Consider the following 25,825-nt stretch of genomic DNA (forward strand, 5'->3'; position numbering starts at 1 on the left):
AGATTTTTAAATGATGTCTGTTGTGATATTGTATGTCTTGTATTGCTCTAAAATACCCTCCATATACCTCTCTGCCTCTATACCTCGCTTTCCTCATTAAAGACTTATTTAGAAACTACCTCTTTGACCAGATTTTTGGTCAACTGAACTAATATTTCTTTTTGTGGGTCGGTGTCATACTTTGTTTTATAATGATCCTGTGAAATACCTTGAATCATTTTATTGCCTTAAAAGCAGTGTATAAATAGAAGTTGCTGTGTTTCCTTATTCATGGCATCTTTTAAATAATTCAAATTTCGAAAATGAATTCTCTGGATGGTGGTGTCACTGGCAAGGGTAGAAAGTATACTCAACCCTTATTGCCCTGAAAAGGTGATGGTACAGTTTGAGTGCTGAAGCTATTTCCACAATGCTGTTAGGTAGAGAGTTGACCCTGGAAAGATGAAGGCAAGGTGAAATGTTGCCAAGTCGGGATGGTGTGCGTCTTGTGGAGAGGGTGATGAACCTAACCTTGTCCTACTATGTGGTAGAGGTCCTAGTTTATGGGGGTACTGATGAAGAGGCCGTGACCTTGGTACAATGCATCCTCTAGGTAGTACACACTCTGGCCATGGTATGCCAGTGCTGGGGTGATGGATTTTTAGGCTGGTGGATGAAGTGCCGGTTGAATAGATTGGTTTATACTATATTTTGTCAGTTGAGTGTACTCATTTTACCTCCTTTTTGTTCATGTTTTTATCTATTTTCCTTTCGCTCCCTCCCTTGTTCACCTGTCTTCCCTTTAAAGGAGGGAATAAATGTCCTGCATCATGTGGTTGACACAGCTCAGTAAACCTCAAACTTTTTTTTATTTAAGCAAATTCAGTCAGTTCAAATTTCATTTTGAAAGAAGTGAATGTTGATGCATGTATACTATAATTTGAGGTTGTGGTTTGTGTAGTTTAAGAGGTAGGCGCTTAATTCCAGTGTATAACATCTTGTATGAACCAGGGACTGTGTGCACAAAGGGCTATGTTTGTGGTAGCAGATTTATTCTATGCTGTAATGAAACCTGTGCCTCAGAATTAGCTGGAAGAACTTTTTTTTACATACAGAAAATTCAGTGAGATTATTCTAGTTTTTCTCCAGGATTATATTTTATTTATTTGAATATTATTTATACTTGAACATGAGTTTTGGGCTGTGTGTTATTGTCTACTTTTCATTTCCTGTTTTGTTTATATTGTTAGTACTGCAGATTGTTATATTTTTGGTTTTGTACTGTCTTCAGTTCAGTGGGGTTTCTCATTACTGATGTGTTGATCTTGCCCCAATGCAATAGATGATCCCTAGCCAAAATCACAAAGAAATAAATATGACATTTGTGCACCAATGCATATAAGTATTTGAACAGTTTCTAAAGGCCTGATGTGACAGAGTTTGCAGCAAGTGCTTAAATCCATTTAGATTTTCCTTCTGGATTGGAATATGTAACGTGGCACAAACTTTTAAAAAAAAAAAGTACCAGTTAAAACTTTTTGAATTGTCTGAAACATTCTAAAAGTAGTAATTTAACTATCAAAAATACTGCCAGTAATGTAACCATTTTAAGCAATATAGAGTTGTGGAGTTTGTAGTTCAATTGCTAAATCTGTTAAAGTTTTTACGTGTCTAGTTATTCAGTGGGTGTGGACATTCGTTCATTGCCCAGACAAGTGGTCATTCATAAGTTTAAAAGCAATAATACACACCAGTGAATTATTGCTTAATGATTTGTTATGCTTGCCCAACTGAAATGTTTTCAAACAGCATGTTAACCCTGCATGATTAAAACAATTGAAAAGCCCCAAGAATAACAGCACCAGTAATGACTAAACATGGCTGCAATACCTATCCCAGTGCACAAAAAAATGCCTTTTGCAGATCTCCTAAAGGACATGCCCAGACAGCTAAAGCAGGTCACTGTAGTTTCATCACTGTTCATCGTGATGCTGCTTTGGATGAGCTTGAAATTCCATCGAAACAGCAGCTGTCAACAGATTGGCTGGATTCCAGACAAAGTGATGGAAAAACTGTTCCACAGCACTCTTGTTTAAATTCCTGCATACAAATATCCGTAGAGATAATGATTTTATGGATGTTTGACACTTGTGAAGAGCATTGGTTAAGGTCATTGTCACTGAAAAGTAACTACTCCCACACTGTGGGTTCATTTAACTAGCAGCTTGTGAGGGGATAAAGGCTAGTTGAAATCACGAGGACCTGGTTGGCAGTGGGTGAGAAAGCAAAGTTTAAAAACTGATGCAGTTTTCTGGGTAGTTCATATTCAGCTTAAAGGTAGTGTTACGGCCAGTTGAGGAGAGGGTCTCAGGCTCCTTTTTCACCCCTTCTCTCGTTTGACCACAACAGAGTTTATTCCTTTTATAAAACAGTGGTTGTGCTTACCACCTCCGTGATTGTTTGAACTTGTTCCTCTAACGTAATTGGAAAAGAACCAATCAGACAGGTTTTCTTGAGTTTAAACAAGAAAGAGATAAGTTTACTACACTTAACACTCTAACCCGATTTAAAATACTAAAATATGCCACTCATTCATGCGCACATTCACACGAGAGTCTCACACACACACACATAAATAGATTATAGAGGGAAACCGATTTGGTGGTTGGATTAAAGTCCAGAATAAATGGAATTTGAATAAAGTATGTAAGTCCAGTTGTCCTCGGCTGAAGTTGTAGTCTTGAAGTCCTCGCTGGGCCACGTACACTGTGATTGCTTGGCTTGCTTTGCTTAGGGTGCCTGAAGGCAGAGTGAGTGGTTGATTCTCTTCCCCTGGTTGCTAGTTGTAGCAGTCTGTAAGCTTTGGGGGGGTTCCCAGTTTCAGCCAGATCTTCTGTTGATATTTTCTGGAGAAAGAGAGCCTGCTTCGTTGCTGTCTTTTCAGATACTGCCTCTCTGCTGTCTATGTGACAAAACTTAGTTTCTTCAGAGCTGCGCAAGCAGTCACCTGGTTCTATCAGACTATTTAGTTTTTAATGAGGTTTTTTCTGGAATCTTCTCTGAAACTCAAGGTGCTACGTGCCCCAGGATGACTTTGAATGGCTCGCCTTGGGGATCATCTGGCTAATCTACTCAGTTAGCCAAAGCATTGTTCTGGCTGGACTTTGTTAGACTTTTCATCGCCAGTTCAATCTCCCAGTGTTTCAAATGTAAATTGCTTTGGCCATCTTGGCAGTTAGTTTTTAAAAGTTAACTTATAGGACTTTTCCATTCAAAGTCGAATGTAAGTTTCCAACTGATGAAATTAATATTTCCCATTTGCCACTTAGGATTTTCCTGACAGTAGAATATTCTCTCAACTACTGTTGCTCAGGCTATTACAATATTTGGGAGTGGATCCGTTAATTGGGGAAATGGTCTCCATGTGAATAATTGGAAGAACACAATACATAGAATTAATGAGTCAATAGATTGAGGATTCAAGTCCCACTCCAGATAATCTAGGCTGACTCTTGCATGCAGTATTAGCGAGCGTTATACTATCGGATGTATCATTATTGCTGCAGTGACTAGTTGAAGATTAATCTTCCTCTGAATCATAAGTACACTGTTATTTTATCTTTTTGCTAGATTATGATGGGGAAAATTTAGGAAAGGTTTCTTCACTGCTACCTGAGACGGGTTTGCTTCTTCCTGGTTTAATGTATATATAATACTCATACTCTGTTTTGGGTGTAGTTGTCATTTCAAATGTAGTTGCTTCTGCCTCTGTTCATGTGGTTTGGTTACGAACAGTTTCCTCATTAGATTAACGTTTCTTATGAAGGTGGGTGACTAGCCTGAAGCTGGTACCCAGACAACAACCTCAATCCATGTGAAATCTAATTTGATTGGCAGGTCTGTTTCTGCAAGAAGTAAGTGACTGTGGACCTGTTTTAATTAATTGAGCAATTTCTGTCAATCTTCTTTCCACAACTTGGACTTCAAAGAGTTGAAAAATATTTAACGTAGGCTGGCAGTCTTGATTGAAACTCGGGTATGCCCGGCAGCTACAAGCTAGGACTAGTGCGACACTGTGGAAATCCAATTTGAAGTCATAGATTTTGTTTCACAGACATTGGTCCAAACTGAAACCTCTGAAGTCTATGAGAACTTTGAGGCGAGAAGAATTTTGTAAATTCAGTGTGCCTTTATGATTTATATCTTTATTGTTTGACGTTTGACTTTTGTCTCCAATCAGTTTTACTTAATGGCCCAATAAAGTGTTATCCTAGATTATGTGTTCACCTTTGCTCACTGGTAACACTTGCATCTCTGGTTCAGACAATTTTTTAATTCATTCATGGGATGTGGGTGACGCTGACAAGGCCAGCATTTATTGTCCATTCATAATTGCCCTTGAGAAAGTGGTGGTGAGCCGTTGTCTTGAACTGCTGCAGTCTGTGGTGTAGGTATACCCCCAGTGCTGTTAAGGAGAGTGTTCCAGGATTTAGACCCAATGACAGTGAAGGAACAACGATATAGTTCCAAGTCAGGATGGTGTGTGACTTGGGAACTTGCAGGTGGTGATGTTCCCATGCGTCTGCTATCCTTGTTCTTCTAGGCAGTAGAAGTTGCAGGTTGGAAGGTGCTGTTGAAGAAGCCTTGGCAAGTTGCTACAGTGCATCCTATAGATGGTACACACTAGCCACGGTGTGCTGGTGGTGGAGGGATTGTGTGTTCAAACCTTGTGGGATTTGAGCACTCCATTGCAGTATAAATGGAGTGCTGATTTGTTTTAAGTGCTGTCTTTTAGATACAAAAGCTTCCATGAACATATTTTGAAGAAGAACAGAGAATTCCCCAGGTGTCCCAGCCAACATTCCTCTCTCAACCAACAGCACCAAAGCAGATTAGTTGATTATTTTTCTAATTTGCTGTTTGGGTCTTTGTGTGAGTTGGCTGCTGTATTTGCCTACAAAAGAGCAGTGCTATACTTGAAAAATAATTAATTGACTGTAAACCACTGTGTACTGAGGAAATTGCACAAATGCAAATTCTTTAATGAACTTGGTTCGTGGTTGTAGCGTCTCATAGTGTTATTTATCTGTTAGAGTAATGGAGAGTCACGGCTTCCATTATCAGTGGTAAAAACAGCTTATTGTTTCCTTAGGGCATGCTACTTCCCAGGAGAGGAGTGGAGGAATTTTGAGGGGATGGGGTGGGTATTTTGAAATACCAATTGATAATGCTGTGGAGTAAATCTGTACCCTGATTGCACACAATTTACATATTTTTCAGGTATATGAATGACCCAGAACACTGTGTGAAATACAACAGAGACTGAATCAGCAGGCAGTGGGAAAATATGCCAATACCTCCGCCACCGCCACCCCCACCTGCTGCACCCCCTCCACCCCCAAACTTTAGTCAGGTAAGAATAAAAGTATGGGGACACTGTCTGTGACAGTTAAGGCAATTGTCAGTAATTCGATTTTGGTTAAAAATCAGCACACAAGTTAAGTCTTTGGTCTTTCACATACAGCCTATATTACTGCATCAGTTAGAAGGAGGTGGAATGTATGTGTTGCATATCAATACAGGACTGCATAATGAGGGTGTGTCCAGACCTCTTGGTGCACCTCAACATTTTGATCAGAGTACGTTGTAAAAGGTCTTTAGCAGATATAGGGCTGGATATAGTGGAGCCAGTGGGGTTGTCAGAGCCAGACCATAAAGGCGGTGGGAAACCTGCCTCAGCCATTTGGACCCCCCCCCCACTCCCTCAGCTCTACTAAATGTCACCCTGGCACTTAACTACCCAGTGACGGGAACCCCGTTCCTTTAAGGAGGGATCCTGGCTCCAAGAGCTGCTGGCCAATCAGAGAGCCAGCAGCTCAGTAGTATTGGCAGTGCCATCAGGAGCGGTGGCCACTGACGGTACTACAGGAGTCCTTGGAACCAAGCCCAGCACTGGAAACGCAGACTTCAGGTAAGTGAGGCGGGGTTGCTAGGTCTGGGGGGCGGTGGTGGGAGGCTGGGCGTTGAGTGCAGGGATAGGGTGGTTCAGGGAGGTGGGTTGTTTTCCACCGGGGGCCCTCTGTGGGTCACAGGTTGCCCACAGAGGAGGCCCACCCCACCCTCACCCCCTCCCCAAAAGCTCGCAGAGGTGTCACCTCGTTTTACTGGATGATCTTGCCGCGTGGCCGGGAGGCGGTGCCCTTAACTGGCTGATGGGCCTCTTAAGGGCCTCAGTTGGCCTCTGGGCGGGAAGGCAGTCGTCGGCCTATCCACCCCTGACTTAATTGCGGTGCGACGGGCCCTCCATCTCCCCTTGCAATTTTATGGGCCCCCCACCCCCACCTCCTAGACGGTTTCCAGAGGGCTCATTAAATCCAGCCCATAGTTTTCAGTTGTAATTTGCCAGGAGCTTTGAAGCAAAAGTTTTTTTTTATGTATCTTTTTTAGTTAATTTTAATCCTTTTAAACAGGCAAATACAGTTACAACTAAGTTGACCAGAGACGAACAGCGTAATCGAGGGGCACTCTTATGTGATATCACAAAGGGAGCCAAACTTCGAAAAGTGACCAATGCAAATGATAGAAGTGCCCCAATTCTTGAAAGTAAGTGTCAAAAGTAAAGAGCAGTGATGTTTCTAGGATTTCAGTAAACTATAATGTGAGTTTGTGACATTGTTGTCCAATGTTCACTTAAATTCTATGAAAACCTCAGCAGTACAATTACTGATTTTGTCTTTTCAAACATAGGACCTGTTTTGAGAGAGCACTTTGAGTTGTCTAAAATTATGGTGAAGCACTGGTGCTTTCTGCTTAGTTTTGAAGGCAATTTGAGATGATGAATTAAAAGTGCTATATAAGAACTGTAATGTACAACAGTAAAGTTTATTGGCTTAGTTAATTTTTTTGTCTAATGTATAGTGGCTCAATCCTGGTGACAGTGGTACAGCTAAGTATGTTATTTTAAATTGCTTGCTGCTTTATGCCTGGACTAAATGTTCATCACTTGTGCTGCATCGTATGTTGTGTATCCATATGAAATCCATCAAAAGGCTAATTACCACTGTGCATATTTAATAACATCTTTTTCTTTATCTACAGATGTTAAAGGAGGAGGAGGACTTGGTACAGGACCTGTGTCTGGAGGGCCAGTCCCATCAATGGGTGGTTTGTTTCAGGGTGGAGTTCCTAAGCTTCGTCCAGTAGGACACAGAGACAATTCAGGTACTTTGGGGGCAAGCACCTTTCTTAGTTTAGAGAGATTCAACTGGATGATTGTTGGAACGTGGACTGTAGTACTCTTTGTGATAACTGGTTGTCAATAAAAATGTTCTGATATTTGTCATTGAGAAGATTTTAAAAAGAGAAAATAATTTCAGCTCTCCAGCATACCACTGAGCCACAAACTGGCCAGGATTGATCAAAAGCCACACCAAGTACTTGTATGCATGATCCTACTGGCATTAAGTACAGTTTTGAGGGAATGGTGCACTGTCAGAAGTTCCTTCTTTCAGATGAGATGCTAACCAAGGCCCCCATCTTCGCTCTCTGGTGGATGTAACAGATTCCGTGGCACTATTTGATTAAGAGCACTCGAGTTCTTCCTGGTGCCCTGGCCAATATTTATCCCTCTACCAATATCACTTAAACAGATTATTTGACCATTTATCTCATTGCTGTTTGTGCGACTTTGCTATGTGCAGATTGGCTCCTGTGTTTCTTGCATTACAACAGTGAATAGACTTTTTATAAAAGTACTTCGTTGCCTATAAAGTAATTTGGGACATTTTCATGTTGTGAAAAGTGCATATATTATTACCATAGTTTTATATTCTAGTTAAGTACTGAAGAGTTACACCTTCATTTGGAAAGACCTGCCAGTTTTCAATAGGCCTTACGATACACTGTAGCTAGTCCTCCTAACTACAAACGCAAAATACTGCAGATGCTGGAAATCTGCAATTACAAGAGAAAATGCTGGAAATGGAAAGAGAAACAGCATTAATGTTTCAGATTGATGAAAGGTCATCACCCTGAAATGTTAATCCTGTTCTTCCTCCATAAATGTTCTCTGACCTGCTGAGTATTTTCAGCATTTTGTCTTTTTAGTCCTGGTTACTGTTGTGTGCAGGAGGGAGGTGGTGGCAAAGCATTAATGTCACTGAACTAGCAATCCAGAGGCCCAGGCTAATGCACTGGGGACACAGGTTCAAATCCTACCATAGGAGCTGGTGGAATTTAAATGTAATTAATTAAAAAGCTGGAATTGAAAGCTAGTCTCAGTAATGGTGCCATGAAGCAATTACCAATTGTCGTAAAAACCCATCTGGTTCACTAATCTCCTTTAGGGAGGGAAATCTGCTGTCATACTTGGTCTGACCTACATGTGACTCCAGACCAGCAATGTGGTTGGCTCTTAACTGTCCTCTGAAATGGCCTAGCAAGCCACTCAGTTGTCAAGGGCAATTAAGGATGGGCAACAAATGCTGGCCTTGCCAGCGATGCCCACATCCCATGAAAAGAAAAAAAAAAGACTCCTGGGTTCAAAAGTCAGTTTTGCGTCCAAACCATCACTCCAGTATTTGATTCCTAGCATCAATTAACTTTAAATCAGACTTTAATGAGACTTCCCTCAATGCACTGTGAAATTAAAAATGTGTGACAGTTCTCATTACATTCTGTTACATTATCACCTTGCGTTAAATCTGCAGTGCCCCACAGTCACCGTAACTAAAGTCCTGGGAGGTGAAGCTACATTTCATTAAAGCAATCAAGCTTCTCCATTGTCCACATTGAAAGAGTTAATTAATATTTTGCAGCAGTGCGGGTAAGAATCAAGCTGTGCCGGATTTGTGCATTCAAACTGTTGACCTGTGTTTGGCTCCAGTTTGCCTGCCAGTCATCAAACCAGAACTGGGTAAAGGTCAACAGCATGATTTCGCAGCTGAAGTACTTTAGATTTTCTCCTATCTCTGCTGCAAAAGAAGTCAATAATGTTAAAACTGAAGCAATGAAGGATGTAATTATTTCAGTGGATTTTTTTCAATTTTCTCCCCCCCACTCAAAAGCTGATAACTGAGAAAAACAACCAGAATTTGCGCTCCTGATTGCTGTGCAGTGACTCCAGGTGCAAAGTGTACATCTGTGGGCATGGGATAAGGACAGAATCGCACTCAAATATGATGCCTATGTGGTTGAATAGTCAGCCAGGGCTAGCTATCCAGAGTGGTATTAGAAGAATGGGCACTCCTCCCCTCTTCTTTCATCTTTGTACAGTGTTGACTGCTTGCTGTAGTATGATGTTGATGGCTCACTCAGGCACTTTTTCCAAGTGATCCTTGACAGCGTCTGTTAACGAGCTTTTTGATTGCAAGTATATCATAGACCAATTCTGTCTACAGTTGCCAGCGTCGTACATGCCCCTGCAGTAGGGGTCAACAGATAGCATCCCCTCTAACCCTGGGATCTGCAGGCCAATTGTAGCTATCCTACTGCTGACCAGATAAGTGCATAGTCTGGGACTGAAGCTGGAGTCTTTCTAGTTTGTGTCATGCATTAGGCATGGGACACACTCACTAAATCATCAAGGAGCCTAGAATGTAGTTTTTAAAGTATAGCACTTTGCATTTCAACCACATATCCCTTTTATTTCAGATTCTGCATCCAGTAAAGCACTACATCCACCTAGTTCAAGAGCTAATGCTCCTCGACCTCCATCTAGCAGTAACCGCTACAGTGATGAGTCTGATTCACAGAGTAAGACGTCTCCACCAGAGCTTCCAAGAGTTCATCGACCTTCATTACCAGATCTTACCAGCACATCCCGCCCCAGTAGTGCTGGAGGTGTGAGGCACAGCGCATCAGCACCACCGCCACCACCTCCTCCAATTGGAAGACGTACAAATCCGCCTCTGCCACCTGTGCACAGCAGCAGAACTCATTCCAGTGGACCATACAACAGAGAAAAGCCTTTGCCTCCTACTCCAGGACAAAGGACTCCTGGCAATAGAGATGGACCTCCTGCCCCTCCTTCTCTCAAGCCTCCCCCATCACCAATCAATCCTAGGCTTGGTAGCATTCAGAGCCAACCTTTGCCACCCCCACCCCCACCTTACAGGCAACCTCCCCATGTACATAATGGCCCTTCCAGTCCTGGGAGTGAGGCTGCCCCGGAATTGCCACAGAGGCACAACTCGTTATCGCGTAAGTCAACGGGAGCAATGCGAGGAGTTGCTCCTCCCCCTCCGTCTCCTTCACCCTCCCAGAACCGACCACCACCACCTGCTAGAGATCCGCCAAACCGAGGTGCAGGTAAGAGCTTTGGGTATGTGTAATATATGTCAAATGCAGTGGATGACTGATGAAACTCCGGAAGAATCATATTTTATTAGCATTAGTAGAAATGGTATCTTTTGTGTGTCAGAAGCCATTTGAAAATGGGTTGATTTTTAAAAGCAGGCTTTATCCCTGGGTTTGGGAGAGAAAATTTCAAATCGGGTTCCTGATGCTGACCCTTTGATCAGTATTGGACATGTATAGACATCAGATGAATGTAGCATCAGGCTGGGCTGTGATACCCTTCCTGGCCAAGTAACTTTCCAACACTCATGGCTGCTTAGGGGTTGCTGGCAGTTAATGGACTGTGCACCAGTCTGTGTGTGACTTGGGGGAGATGGGGGGAAAGCTGAATCACCTGTTTAAATTACACACTTTGTAAAATGGTGAAATGAGCATACAGTAACAGCTTCAATGTTCTTAGTGGTAATGTCTTTATATTTCTTAATATGTCATCATGTCCAGTTCATTGGGCTCCCAGAATATTTAAAGAGGATCCCACCATAAAATAATTCAAGAAAGTAAGGTGAAGGCCCATAGTTCAAGACGGAAAGAGTATGATGAAGAAGTAGTGATCAGGTGACACCAAGCTTAGACTTAAAAAAAAATACTTAATTTGCAGGAATAGGGGAAAACTGAGACAGGTAAGAAGTTTCTAACCTAAAATAAATGCAAAATACTGCAGATGCTGAAAATCTGAAATAAAAACAGAAAGCGCTGGAAATACTCAGCCGGTCAGGCAGCATCTGTGGAGAGAGATGCTGCCTGACCTGCTGAGTATTTCCAGCACTTTCTGTTTTTATTAAGGAGTTTCTAACCATTTTGTAGTCCGAGAAAATGAGTTGGGATAGGAAAGAATGCCGCAAGTTTTGATTTTTGAGTATATATAAAAGACAAGTCGTAAATTCTACTGTTAATGGCCAGAATTTGCAGTTCCCTTTGAGAATCTTAATTTGATGCACAGAATGTCCATGTCACAGGGCGCAGACTTCAAACTACTGCCATTGAAAATAAATACGTTTACTCTCTGGAGTGATTGGAAGCATTTCTATTTTTAAGCCACAGGTGATGAGTATGGCTGCAAGGAAAAAAAAATCAAATTTGTTGTCAATCACGTCAGAGAAATTGTTTATGTTTAGAGCTGGCATGTGGTGGCATGATGTGCATCAGAACATAACTCCTGGTGACTGCCCATGGGGAGCTGTTACAGCATCTTTGGTTTGTGCCCAAGCAGAATAAATATGGCAATATTTGTTAGTAACTACGTCACTGGAATTCTTCTGCATGTGTGCAAAAGTAAAGAATGTTGCTGATTCTGTTTGTTCATAATTGATCCAAATACAATTTAAGAAAGTTTCCAAGTGTTTTTGTTTTAGTGAAATGATTCTTGTGAGGGCAGCACCAGATCTCTGGTAGATTTGGTCACTGAGTTTTAGATACCCCCATTATAAATAGCACTGGAGAAACTGCAATGTAGATTAATTAGGTTCTTACCAGGATGAGTGGTTGCAGTTACAAGTAAAAACTTGACCAGCTTTTTTTTATTAGGGTTGAGAGGTTGCTTAATGGAGGTCTTCAAGATTATGAAGAATTACAAGATAAATTGTGATTGTTTGCAGTGGTTGGTGAGACTATAACAAGAGGATAGAAATTTAAAATCAAAGAATTAAAGGGGAAACTTAAAAAAAGTGTCTTTACACAGAGATTGGTTGCAAAGCTACTTGACAAAGAAGAACACTGCAGATGTATGGAGAACAGGTGAGAATAGTTTTGACTGAGGAGCTTCATGCGCAGAAAAGCACAAGCATAGGCTTGATGGGCCACATGGCCTTTTTCCATGCCAGAGCATTCTATGATTCCATGATATTTAGGACGTTATAATTGGAAGCTACTTCTAGCGCGAAGCGTAATCAACACATGGAATTGGCCTGCATGCAGAGCATTGGATGGAAAAATTCTGGGATCATTTAGGGGGCAACTTTATCCTATGATGATGGGGAGAATGGTCAGGGTCATTCGGACTGGCTGAGTTAAAATGAAAACAGGTTGCATAATATAAAGGGATTTGATAGGTTTCCTCTGGCGGGGGAATTCAGATAAGATGTCATTAATTTTAAAATTAGAGCTAAGCATTTAGGAGTGAAAATCACCAAGCACTTTTTCACATAAAGGGTAGTGGAAATTTGGAACTGTCTTTCCTAAAAGGCTGTACTTGCTGGCTCAATTGAAATTTTCAAAACTGAAATTGAAAGTTTTATTGTTAGATAAGAATGTCGAGGGACATGGAAAAAATGCTTAACAGGCTGTTAATTGGAGGCAAGCGGGTTCCTGGCTTCCCCCGCCCTCGCTTTGAAAATACCAGGAAATTGAGTTGAGATATTGATCAGCTATTATTTAATTGAATGGTGGAACAGGCTCAATGGGCTGGATGGCCTACTTCAGTTTTAATATTTCTAAAATGGAATTTCTCTTCTGTATTTATCTTATCACCTTTTAGATTACTTTTTGTACCTATGCACTTGTCTTTAGTGATTTATGGGCTGGACACCCAAATCTTTTTTCTCATTCTCAGTTCTTAGTTCTTAATCTCTCCTCATTCAGAAACTATTCCAACATGTCTTTGTTGAATCCAGCACTTCCCCGCATTGAACTCCTGCTGTCACAGTTTTGCCCACTCACTTAATCTGCCTTATATCTATTTTTAACTTCATGCTCCCATCCAAACAACATACTGTGCCTCCTCACTTAGTGTCATCTACAAACTTGGATGTATAACAACAACTCTTTACTTCTACATCTCACTACAAATCTCTGAGTAACAGCACTAGTCAAATCCTGCCAATCAGGGTGCACTCCCTTTATCCCTGTTCTAGATCTCCTACCTCCTAACCCATGTCACTGTGTTACCTCTTTTATTTTTGGTAGTAATCTCTTATGCAGAACCTTATCAGATACATCTGGAAGTCTGTGTAGACCACATTCATGGACACTCCCCTATTCACCACATTAGTGACCTCTTCAAAAAATTCACAGATCAGACAGACTAGACTTATCCTTCACAAATCCATGTTGACTCTCTCTGTTCAGCTCATGCTTATTCAAGTGTTCAGTCAATCTGTCCCTGATGATATCTTCCAGTTACTTCCTCACAACCAACATTAAACTGACAGGTCTGTAGTTTCCTGGTTTCTTCCTCCATTATTAAATAGTTGTGTAACATTTATAATTTACCAATCCAACGGGGCAGTTCTCAAACCTGCAATTTCCTCACCTATTTCTTTTAATACCCTGGGGTGCAAGTCCTCTACTGTGAAAACATTTGATGATGATGGCAGATTCTTTGCAGGCGAAGATCATGGGAAGGCTTGTTTCTGTGGTAGTTGGCATGATCATTGGTGACTGAAGAGGCCAATTCTTGATCTGCAGTCTCTTGAACAGTTGGGACACAAGAATTCCTGGTTTGGAGGGACTCTGGTATAAGCAGATTTCTTCTATTGTCTGCGCCTTTCTTCAGCAGCTGTGCATCTTTTTGTTTGGAGCTTGTAGATTGCTTTCCTGGTTGTTGTGCACCAGTTGTCTCTGTTGGCAGCCTCCTGCTCCCAGACCAATTGGTCAGTGTCAGCCAGAGAGAGCTGTCTTTTCAGCTGATCTTAGAAGCGTTTGTGCGGTGCACCTCAATCTTGCTTACCGGAGCATAGTTCGCCATAAAGCACTGCTTTTGGCATTCTGGAATCCTCCATGTGTAGCACATGTCTTGCCAGATAAAATATATTAATGTAACAAGTCTGCTATTTCTTGATAATCCATTATAGTTACACCTGCATCTGTCTTTAATGGCTGACCTTCCCTGTTACCACTCACTTTCTTGTTTCTTCAGTCGATGATCAAACATCACTACAAAAAACATGCAATAAAAACATATGTTTAAAATGCTAAGCATATTCAGTACTCAGGTAATGAAGAATGCTGCATTAACTGTCACATCCAGTTATTAAGTCACTGAAAGGTTTTGGAAAAGTATCATAATTCAAAAATTGGACTTGCTTGCTTTGAAATTTGGAAATAACCTTCGAATTAAGATTACAATTTCTGTTACTAAAGTTTGAACAACTAAAAATTGGGTGTGCAACTCTTGATCTACATTCTCTCGAGTCACAAAAGATTTTCAAGAATAAAAGACAATTATCACCTGTCTAATCTGTTGAAAGACAAAATAGAAGGACTTTTACAGTCTGCATAGATCTGGCTCAATCCCTGGTACCACAAACATGTTGAAGGGTCATAAATTTACATCGCAAGCCCCAGAGCCTGATCCTCTAATTATTTAGCAGGGTTTTTGTTAAATAATTAATATAGGCAATATAGTGTGGCATCTAGTAGCCCTAGTAAAACTGGAGTCAATGAGAATTGGGGAAAACTCCACTGATTGGAGTCATACCTAGCATAAAAGAAGATGGTGTGGTTGTTGGAGGTCAATCATCTTCATCCCAGGACATCACTGCAGGAGTTCCTCAGGGTAGTGTTCTAGGCCCAATCATCTTCAGTTGCTTCTTCAATGACCTTCCTTCAATCATAAGGTCAGAAGTGGGGATGCTCGCTGATGATCGCACAATGTTCACCATTCGCAACTCCTCAGATACTGAAGCAGTCTGTGTCCATACGCAGCAAGACCTGGACAACATTCAGCTTGGGCTGATTAGTGGCAAGTTATATTCGTGCCACACAAGTGCCACGCAATGACCATCTCAAACAAGAGAATATAACCATCTGTCCTTGACATTTAATGATATTACCATCGCTGAATTCCCCCCACTATCAACATCCTGGGGGTTACCATTCACCAGAAACTGAACTGGACCGGCCACATAACTACTGTGGCTACAAGAGCAGGTCAGAGGCTGGGAATTCTGTGGCGAGTAGCTCACCTCCCGACTCCCCAAAACCTATCCACCATCTACAAGGCACAAGTCAGGAGTGTGATGGAATACTCTCCACTTGCCTGGATACGTACAGCTCCAGCAACACTCAAGAAGCTCAACACCATCCAGGACACAGCAGCCCACTTCATTGGCACCCCATTCACCACCTTCAGCGTTCACTCCCTCCATTACCTACGCACAGTGGCAGCAATGTGTACCATTTACAAGATGCAGCGCAGCAACTTGCCAAGCTTCCTTCGACAGCACCTTCCAAACCCCCAACCTCTACTACCTAGAAGGACAAGGGCAGCATGTCCATGGGAACACCACCATCTGCAAGTTCCCCATCCAAGCCACACACCATCCTGACTTGGAACTGTATCGCCGTTCCTTTACTGTCGCTGAGTCAAAATCCTGGAACTCCCTTCCTAACAGTACTGTTACCTGTGTTTCTGGGATGAAACTTTATCAATCTTTATTTGTGTTCATCTTCTCTACAGTGTTCTTCATATCAACTGTTCTTTCCCTGTATTAGACTGAGATCCTTCAACAGTCAGTATTAGACGGCTTAATCTAAAAATGACTTCACCCTAAACAGAGGGCCTCAAACATTAGGGCTCCATATGCTAACCTAGAAAATACGCGAGAATTTTTAGTGAGCTAAAGGCCATTTATCCTAACAATCTCTTCCATTTTTGTTAGGTAAATTCCTCCTTACCTGTCTTCTTAATGTATCCTCAATTTTGGTTCACTGCAAAAATGCATTGCTTTTCTTGAATTTATTTGCGCTGTCAATTTTGATGGCCTTCCCTGGTAGTTGATTACAAAATACATTTAGCTTTAATTATATAAAAACTGATAAATTGGACAAGTGGCTTTCTGTTGATGGTTCGAAACACAAGTTTGCCAACAGCTTTTCAATTGTGTCTTACTCGAGGGAATGAGTGCTTTTAGATGCTCTTGTTGTGTTTTGGTCCCAAGAATGTTTTTTAAAGAGAGTCTGGATAAACAGGGACAGGCCAATTCCATTCCTGTTCCTAGACTCTTGGACCTGTTACAGCCGTTTTTGTTTCTCCAAACATCCAACTGTAATAAAGCTGAGTTATCCACCATAGCCACCCTCACAGGTCTTGTCACTTTCCCAAAATGGTTACATTCTTCAGAGCAAACTGTGGAAAGTGACATTAGTGGAGGATGTTAATTGTGTGTCAGTGGTTTGATTATATGCAGATGTAGGGTGTTAATTGGGGTCTTAGTTGCACACCTATAAGCAGGCACTCACTGAGACTGGTGAAGGGTTTGAGTGAGGAGCTACATATTTGTAATCCTTTTACACTGAACAATAAATATGAAACTGAGTAAATATAGGCTCCAACATTATCCTTCCATAACGAGCTTTCTGGAATTTAACAGGGGAGTGCAGTATAATGGGGGTCTGAGGTATGATATGTATCTACTTTTCTTCTTGAAAATTGCTTGTATCTGCAAATGTTGACTGCTGCATAGGAGACTGTACCGAGAAAGGAAGTGAAACACAAATAGAATAACAATACTAAGTGATCATTGACTTGCATGAGTTTTAAGAGTCCAGTTTGATGGATCTCACTCAGTTCATTTTTTGAAATCAATCAATCCCTTTTGTCTACAGTGATTACTATCAAATCTTGCAGGGTTAGCTCTTTCTGATTTTTGTGCAGTTATATGTAATGATAAGCCGCTTGTGTTAACTGGTTTCTCACGTGGCACTTGACATAATTTCTGAAGGATTTCACTTTTTCCTGTGCAGCTCCCCCACCACCTCTCCCAGCAATGCGGAATGGAGCTCGAGAGGTCCCTCCCCCTCCACCGCCGTACAGGACACCCTCTTCAGATCCTCCAAATCGAGGGAAGCCCCCACCACCACCTCCAATGCGGACTCCTGCACCCCCTCCCCCACCTCCGCCTATAAGAAATGGACATAGGGACCCTGTTGGATCGTCTTCCAAATCGTTTATAGGTAAAAGGAGGGGGGAGAAATAAATGACAAACTGCTGCTGTTCTTAAATCTGCTTTATCGTTCATTCAGCAATGGGATTGTCAGTGACTGCAAATTGTTGGCTACATTCTTTCAGAACAGATAAGTTCAAGATGTTTCTATTTTTTTTCTTTTCAGTAGTTCCAATCCAAATTCTGAAAATTGGCCCAGAATGAACTTTCCTTTCATTTATGAGGATATCCTGAAATGTTTTTGTGGCAGGAATTCCTGTCTCCCACTGACTTGTAATATTTATCCTTGACTATATTGCTCCTCCCATCAGCGATTTTAATGCACACGAGATGTAGCCTATTTAAAAAGTGTGCAGTTTCCAATACTGTAGTCAGATGCAAACAGGACACAATTGACACCAAAGAATCAGAAACTTGTAGTTTGTCAGCTTTAGATAAGAACAGACATGTTCAAGCATATATTGCCCTATTAGAAGTTTTACATGTTTTGTTTTCACCAAATTACTCCTCCATACTCCCTCCCTTTCCTGAACATGCTGACTCCTTCCTGGGGTTTAGATCTATGCAAGCCTGCAGCTTTCTGCTATCTTGCTCACGTATCCATTCTCCAAGTGTGACCCTAGACCGTGCCAAGCAGTTAATTCATTGTAGCAGGGATCACAAGTCTTCACCTAACATCCACTCACACAGTTTCTTAATCACTCGATTAATGATCAGGGCAGGGCGCTTTAGCTGATTTTTCTTTCTCATAAATTAAAGAAACAGAAAAGTCATGAAAATATTAGTGAAGAATGGAAGGAAAAATTCTGTTCGTGGATTTAGTTTCTTTTTTAAGCATTATTCTTTCACCTTCTCTGGATGTCCTTTACCGTGTGGCATTTCCTGGCTAGGAGGGTAGGAAGGTCCTTCACTCATACCACTCAAGCCATCCATTATGAGAGAGCCATCCAGAGTGAATTACCCTCAGAGTCTGTCCTCCCTTCTTACTGGAAGGTGGTTGGACCCTGCTCCCAAAATTTCCATGCTTGGCATTGGCCGCTGATATCAGTAACTTACCATATGGGCAACACAGACAGAAGCCTGTGGGCAGCAGACCACTGTGCCAATCTAACAACTTACCATATGGGAAATCCAGACATGGGCCTATGCTTATTTAGACTTTCATGTTTCAAGCTGGTATTACTGCTGTGGGCTCGTGTACCTGAGACCTGATTAAAATGGTCAGGCTCCATTTCACTGGAGAATTCTTAACATAATAGGGTTGCCATCTGTTCAGTTTTGGATTGGGCAAGTCTGAAACTCGGACTCCAAAAAAAACACTTTTTCATAACGTGTGTTTGTTTTCTAATGTGGAGGTAATAATTATTGAGGGTCATTGGTAGACAAGGAACTCCAGACTTCCACTTCCTGACCTCCTCCTGTTCTGCTTCTATCCAGTTTTGTACTTAGCAAAAGTTGGCAACTCCAAGGGAAGCTGCTTATAGTCGTGTCTTGTAGTCAAGCTTAGAGGGTGTTAGTGCTGTTCAAATCTTGTCTTCTAGCAGAATTCCATTTCAACAAATTGGAGCGGACCTGTTAGTAAGACCTGGTGGTGCTCAATTTCCTGAGTGTTAGAATTTTCTGATCAGTTCATCGCCTTCATTCACCCAGGATGCTGATAACTTGCATCGACTGTGTATTTTTTTTTTAAAATGACATTTTAAAAATTCTCTCTTCTTTAGATGACTTTGAATCAAAATATTCATTTCATCCAGTTGAAGACTTTCCGGCACCAGAGGAATATCGGCATTTCCAAAAAACATACCCAAGTAAGATGAACAGAGGTGAGTCCCTCCTGTATGCTGTTGGCATGCAAGGATCCAAACTTAAAATGATTAGTTATTTGTCGAATTTACCATCCTTACGAACATGAAGGAAATCAGTCTTCATTTTTTTCTCAGGACACCTGTTCTATAGATACCAGCGCTAGAAAAATTATTTTACAAATGTGCAACTGGTGATGTGTTGGCTTACATAGAATTATATAGAGTTTACAGGAAAAGGCCATTTGGCCCAACTGGTTTATGCTGGTGTTTATGGTCTACATGAGCCTCCTCTCATCCCATTTCTTCGAACCCAGTGGTATATCCTCTAATTCTTGATCCCTCATGTTATCTAGCTCTCTTTTAATTGCACCTATGTAGCTAGCAATTGAATGGCAGCTATGAAGGAGCAAAGGAAATGAATAATGTCTGATTAATCTGTCGTGTGGTATGAGTTAGCTCCATGGCCCATAATGTTTCAGTGACTATTCATAATATATATAAAGAATTGACCTTGTGTAACACTCATAAAAATTGCAACCATCAGTGTGTTGAGCGAAGAGATTGATAGGAATGAGTTTTATATTGCCATTGTACCATGAAATTTTTTCTTTGTAGAATGTATTGTACAATTGGTCACCACTTAATGCCTATTTTAATGCTTCTACATTTAGAGAAGTATCATTTTTTAAATTTGAGCAACGCAGACAATGCAAAGCTGAAATATTAATACATTCTGCAACACTCTCCATTACCTCAGATACTGTAGAAAACTACATATACAACATACATGACATAGAGCCAAAATACCTTCCTTGGGTGACTATTCAGCAATCCTGATGTGAAGGCCTATCAATTATAATGTGTGTCTATTAAAATCTTGCACAAAGTTGATGCAACAGTGATGGCTACATGACGGCACTGCTAGTAAAAGAAGGCCCACCACCATCATCTTAGGGCAGTCAGGGATGACAATAAATTTGACTTTGCAGCGTCATCCACATCACAAGTAAAAAAAACAAACAAATTTACCCAGAATGGTGACAGTGACATAAGGGAGCAACTTCTACATAGTGACTGCACACACCAGGTTATAAAGGAAAGCAAGGCAAATGGAATTGCCAGATCTAGTCTCTTAAAGGTCTTGTGTATTTTTAGAAATAGAGTAAGTTTAGAAACTGAAAGTCTGGAACTAGTAATGGAGTAGAAGCTAATGGACCTATTTGAATATGGCAGATTTAAACCATAATGCTTGATGCACGTGATGTTCAATTGTACATTAGATCCGAAAATATTCTAATTGTATTCATTTTAGTGATAGTCTTAATTTCATCCTTTGAATATGTTGATATATGCTAGCTCCTCGAATGACCCTGCTGATCAGTGCCCAGTGTGGTACTTTGCCAGATAGACTCAAGTTCAAATTCTGGACTAAGCTTAGTTAATTCTTGTCAGCCAGTACAATAGTTGAGGTGCTGCAGTTGGCCTCTGCCCATGCACTGAAGGGTGGAGGAAGATTTATATCCAGTGAAGCTTCTGGAAAGTGTATGGGGTAGAAATTGAACCTTGCTAGTGCCCATTTTACTGGCCTTATTTCAGGGACTAATATCTCATGCCCCAAGGGTGCCTGAAAAGTGTCTGTTCAAAATTGGTTGGGGCCATTTTACAAGTGTCCCTGGTGGCTGCCTAAAACAGGCCCCTCATTTGCATATTTAAAGCAGTTAATGCCTGTTTAAGGTCCCTTCACAGAAATTGGCTTGCTCTGAGCAGGGAAGGTGTCTGGCTGCCCGGCCCAGGATTCTTAAGCAGCTGCTGCAGCCTAAGCAACGGCCACCGACTAAAGGCAAGATTCAGAAAATATATTTTTTTAAAAACCTTCCTGTGGAGCCACAAGAAGCAAGTGTGCTCCCTTAACTCCACAGTTGTTGCAATTACCCACCCATTCACCCCATTGCCCATTCCAATCTTGCCTTATTCGTTCTCAAATGTACGATCCACCTCAGTTGAATTGTGTTTGTGTGAGCATCTGATTAAGACAGAAGCAGGCTAGGCCCTCCAAGCCGAATAACCTGCCCACACACTCATTCTTGGCTGACACATGATTGGCTAGTTGGGTAAGTATCAGAGTGGAACCATTCCCCACTGAAATTCAGTGTCTTCAGGAAGGAGGGGAAGGTTGTTATAAATTGTTCATCTAGTGCAGAAGCTTCTTGGATGAAACACTGCAGCTCATCACCATAAGGCTTGTTTAATCTAGTAAATTCTGCCCTTCTCTTTACTGTTTGCTGAGGGTATTTGCTGAACCGTATTTTTTTTCCATTTCTTGCAGTTGTTCGAGGGGCGCCACCTCTGCCGCCTGTTGCAAGGTGATCTGTGACTGTGTGGGTTTGGCTATTCCCCTGCCTTCCCTGTTGGAAGACTAATGCATTCCCTTCCTTTCTTTTCCTGGTGTACAGCTTAAGATCCTTATCTACTTCACTACGTTGAGGCAGAACCTCTTCAGATCTGCTTAGAGCATGCATTCTAATCTGAGATTCCTGAGTTTCAGATTGCACAACCTTTGACCTTGATCTTTCAGCTCCAGGAATTGTCATTGCAATTGGACTGAGCAAATGAAAAGTTGACTGGAATGTCATGATTATTTTTTTAATGTGAGGGGTTGTAAGATGTTTACAGCTACCAGAGATCCAAGAATGGCATGTCCAAGTTTCACTACAAATGAAGTTAAAACACATGGAATAATGTGGGTTTTGTTTGGTGTATATTAAACGGTTAAACTTAATCTTTGTAAATGGATGTTGATTTTGAAAATATCCTTGGACCTCTGGTAGTGTGATAGAATCATGGAACACTATTGGGTAAACATAGACCAGTTGGTAAGACTAAAATTCCCACAATACCTGTATTTTTTTGAATTTTTATTCCAATATCTAGCTGGTCCTTGCCTTATACACTATGTCATGTTGTTGGTACCAGATTTATTATAATGTATTTACTCAAGTACAGGAGATATAGTAATCATTGTTATAATTCTTTCTTCGTAAGTTGTACAGAGCTTGTGAATTAGGTAATGGTGGGGTTGATGGAAGACACTACTTTCTCAGATGACTGACTCGCTTGTTTTGATTGCTTATCCTATCCACAGCAAAGGTTTCATCTTTTGTTTACTCTGGAGCAGCAGAGCTCATGTTGAGGGATGCTGTCTGAGTGTAGTCATTTACCAGGCACAAGTAAAGTCTCTTCTTGGCACGCGCTTGGTATGCGATGTCCGTCACCAAATCGGGGTGATGTCTCCTGGTACGTGCTAGGTACGAGCGATGTGAAATGCACTGTGCATTTTTTTTTAAAGCTGTAACTTCTGGCCAAAGCACTTTGAATTTGGTGTTTTTTGTGTGTTTGTCTGTAATGTGGTACTTTCACGCTGTTCCTGGGAACCCTGTACACTGTTCTCCTACAGTCTTCATGTGCGGTGCTACAGTACCAGCGAGTCTAAATCTCTCTTGATAGGAACAATGGTAATTTCTTCCATAGGTAAATATTCTTTCTTCCCCCACCCTATTTTTTCCTCTCTCTCCGCATTGTATGGAAGTGGGGTTTGCATTTAGATCCAAAATCCTGTCTGAGAGAGATGCTGAGCAATCTATAGAACAGTTTGCAGTTTTCCATACAAATATTTTGGCAAGATTATAGCAAATATATAAAGGGGGCACAGAGTATATAGAATTGTACCAATTAATCGATTTATGATCAATTAATCAGTTCATTTTCTGTTTTTAAAAATATTTTAATCAATCAGCTGTTTGTTGAGCCAGTCTTTATGGATATGGTCCGATATTATATTCTCACTTGATTGAGTCATTCAGATCCTGTAGAACACTAATGAGATTGCTGTAATAACACAGAGTGCTGAAATGGGCTTTGTTTTGTGCCTAACCTGCGTACAAGGCCGCTGGTTTACCGTTTTCATAGCAAAATGGTGGACTGTGATTCCCGGAACACTGGTAGAAATCCTGGAAACTCATGTCATGGAATTTGACTCGTTCAATCACCATAAAGCAGAATAACTTGTTTGCTGGAACAATTAGTTGGCACAGCCTAAAAGGTATCTTTTATATATTTTTTTAATGTCTTAGCATTCATATAAATGTTGTTTGAACGCACCTACCTTAATAAGAGACAGGAGCCTGCATTGGTGCTTTGCTGGGTTCATTTGATGAGTGTGGAAAAGCCCATATCACAAGTGCTGCTGCAGGTATCAGTGGATCAGGCTGTTTCTCATGAATACAACACACCCAGCAATGCAGTTACTTAGAGCGATAGTCTGTTGTATCTGCATCAGTGTTTGAATGTGTAGAAGATGCAACATAGCAAGGATCTGGCTGCCAATATTTTAAAACTTGAAACATGTCCATGGAATGTGGAGGAGAAGCCCTCTGCTACACGATCTCCTGAGTGGCATCAGCTACCTATATAGACTGTGTGTGGATCTGCAGCATGTGTTCAGAAGAACGAGTGATATTTTCACACCTGTATGTAATACTTTTTCCGTTTCACATTTGTGAAATCCTATTGGCAGGTACTGTGGAAAAATGCACTACATTGTGTTTCATTGTGCATGGGACAATTTTATAAGATTTTGACTCGCTGGTGTGTACAGTAGAAAATGCACTTGCAAATATACTCAAGCTTATCCTACAGTTTAAACGTGACAGCAGGATGGTTTTCTATACTGTACAAGTGCATGCAATTTAAATACTACAGAACTGACCCACCATGCTTTTTTTGTCTAGGTATCAATGGACCCAGTGTGTTTGTATTCGCTTCTGGCTGCGGTTTTGATAGTGTAGTCAAAGTGAAAATGACCAGTTCTTGTATAATAATCATTTGAATCAATAACGCTAGTGACCAATTCGCAGAATAGTCTGGTCCAGTACTGGTGTGATGTCTTTGTTTCTTGTTGAAAATCTGGTACTTGTGTTCTTAATCACCCAGCGCACACTAAGAAAACAGTCAATGCACTGTGCAGGAAGCTGACTGACAGACAGGCAATGAGCAGGCTTTGTGGCTTTTAAAACTCAAATTAGTTTTGCAGCATTTGCTGCAAGTGTCATAGTGGTTTTGCCAGTAGTCCCCAGTACAAGGCTACCAGACTGAGATCTGGGATTTGTAATACAGGTTTGAAACGTGCAATATTGGCACTGGAACTGACATGTACAGTAATGCCAGTGCCGGTATGTGTAATACCATGCCAGTACCCTCTACATATAATGCCAGCTTCATTACTGGTGTACATAGCACCAGCTCCCTAATGTATGGTGTATGTATTATGCCAGTCCAATCAATACAGGTCCAGTATTTGTATAATTATTTTTGGTTTTGTTTTTCTTACGTTGCGGTTGCCACAAACATTGTGCCTTACAGAATGTACCGGTGTTTCTGTGTTGCTTTGTTTTGCTCTTTTACGTGCGTGTGAGCGCCCACACGCACAAATAGGACAGGAGGACTTTTTCCTTCCATCAGACGTTGCCTGTTTTGAGTCCTGTGAATATTACCATGTGTCTGTCGCATGAGGCCGCCTGTGGTGGGTTACTTTTTTTCCTCCAGTAGCTTTTCCGTCAACATGGTGGGTACTCTGCATTCGAAATATTTTTAAACAAAATTAACCTCATTATTATTAAAGTTCTGTTTAGCTGGATTAATTTATTGTCTTGATTTATATTTCATTTTATGGTAATCTAATAGATTTCCTGTCCCCCTCCTATGGTTGATCTGTGCAGGGTGTTGGGGTAGTTTCTAACTATGGGTCTGGAATGTGCTGTAGTTTCCCCTGCTATGCAATTCTTGATTGTGAAAACAAAACTTTATAATCACGTTTCTTTAAATGGTACAGCAGCCTCTTCTGTGGGATTGAAATACATAGAAGAAAAAAAAGGACTCAGAATATGGAGATTGCAATAACTAAAGCATTAAATTCCCTTGTGTATTGCTGTATCATGCAGGCCAGCTGGACTTGGTTCTCTGTTAATTATCAAGAAAATTGAAATAAAAATAATCACTTTAATTTTTCTTATCTTGAGTGTTGAGGTGTGATTTACTGTTAACTCAGTTGCTTCTGTTCCATTTCTTAGGTCAATTTCTATGTGACACTAGATATATGTGTTTTACAGAAAATAGCACTACTCTTCCTTTCTTGTGCATTCTGAACTAACAGGAATTATCACTTCATAATCCCCACCCAATCACCAAAAACATGAGGTGAGAGAAGAAAGGCAGGTATATCTTAACTCGCAGCAAAGAGTCCTTCGCAAATCAGACTATTTAGCTGCACACACAAAGGGTCTATACTTTTGTTTTTTTGCAACCCTTATTAACTAGCATTTATTTCTTTCAGCAAGTGCTCCAACTTGCATTCTCCCACTGTGAAGCAGGTGGAAATAATCAGATCTCAGTTCCATTTCTACATTTGCCCTGTGGGGAAATATCACAATGTACAGTCTGTCATAGCCTTGCTTATTAGAGGAGAGAAACGTACAGTTCAACAATGTGGGGGGGAAAAAAATCACTTTTGCCTTTTTGAAATGCCAGCAATGTCCTTGCATTTGAATTCAGGATTTTCAAATTGATGAATGTCTTCTGCTGTAAGAAAGGTGAGGAAGCTTCGTAATCGCAACTGCTTCGAGAGACCTGAGCTGCTGCCATAGCAGCAGTTCAGTAGGTGGCAAAAGAAAACAAGTTACCTGCTGTGTCAGACAGAACGGAAATCCTGATTTGAAAGCTTCACTTTTGAGAAAGGGATTTAAAGGAACC

General features: G+C 41.0%; 1 protein-coding gene across 3 annotated transcripts in view; it reads left to right on the top strand.

Moving 5' to 3' along the window:
• Nucleotides 1-25,088, top strand: part of wipf2b (WAS/WASL interacting protein family, member 2b) — a 45,841-nt gene extending 20,753 nt beyond the window's left edge. For all 3 annotated transcript variants that reach the window (XM_068013516.1, XM_068013515.1, XM_068013517.1), the window contains 7 exons: nt 5,260-5,392; nt 6,450-6,582; nt 7,078-7,200; nt 9,631-10,287; nt 17,017-17,226; nt 18,938-19,039; nt 21,348-25,088. In XM_068013516.1, coding sequence (XP_067869617.1) covers nt 5,327-5,392; nt 6,450-6,582; nt 7,078-7,200; nt 9,631-10,287; nt 17,017-17,226; nt 18,938-19,039; nt 21,348-21,388 — 1,332 coding nt within the window. In that variant the 5' untranslated portion in view covers nt 5,260-5,326 and the 3' untranslated portion in view covers nt 21,389-25,088. The remainder of the gene's footprint in view (nt 1-5,259; nt 5,393-6,449; nt 6,583-7,077; nt 7,201-9,630; nt 10,288-17,016; nt 17,227-18,937; nt 19,040-21,347) is intronic.
• Nucleotides 25,089-25,825: the final 737 nt, after the last annotated feature.

Source organism: Heterodontus francisci, chromosome 33 (genome assembly GCF_036365525.1).
Source record: "Heterodontus francisci isolate sHetFra1 chromosome 33, sHetFra1.hap1, whole genome shotgun sequence".
Taxonomy (NCBI): Eukaryota; Metazoa; Chordata; class Chondrichthyes; order Heterodontiformes; family Heterodontidae; genus Heterodontus; species Heterodontus francisci.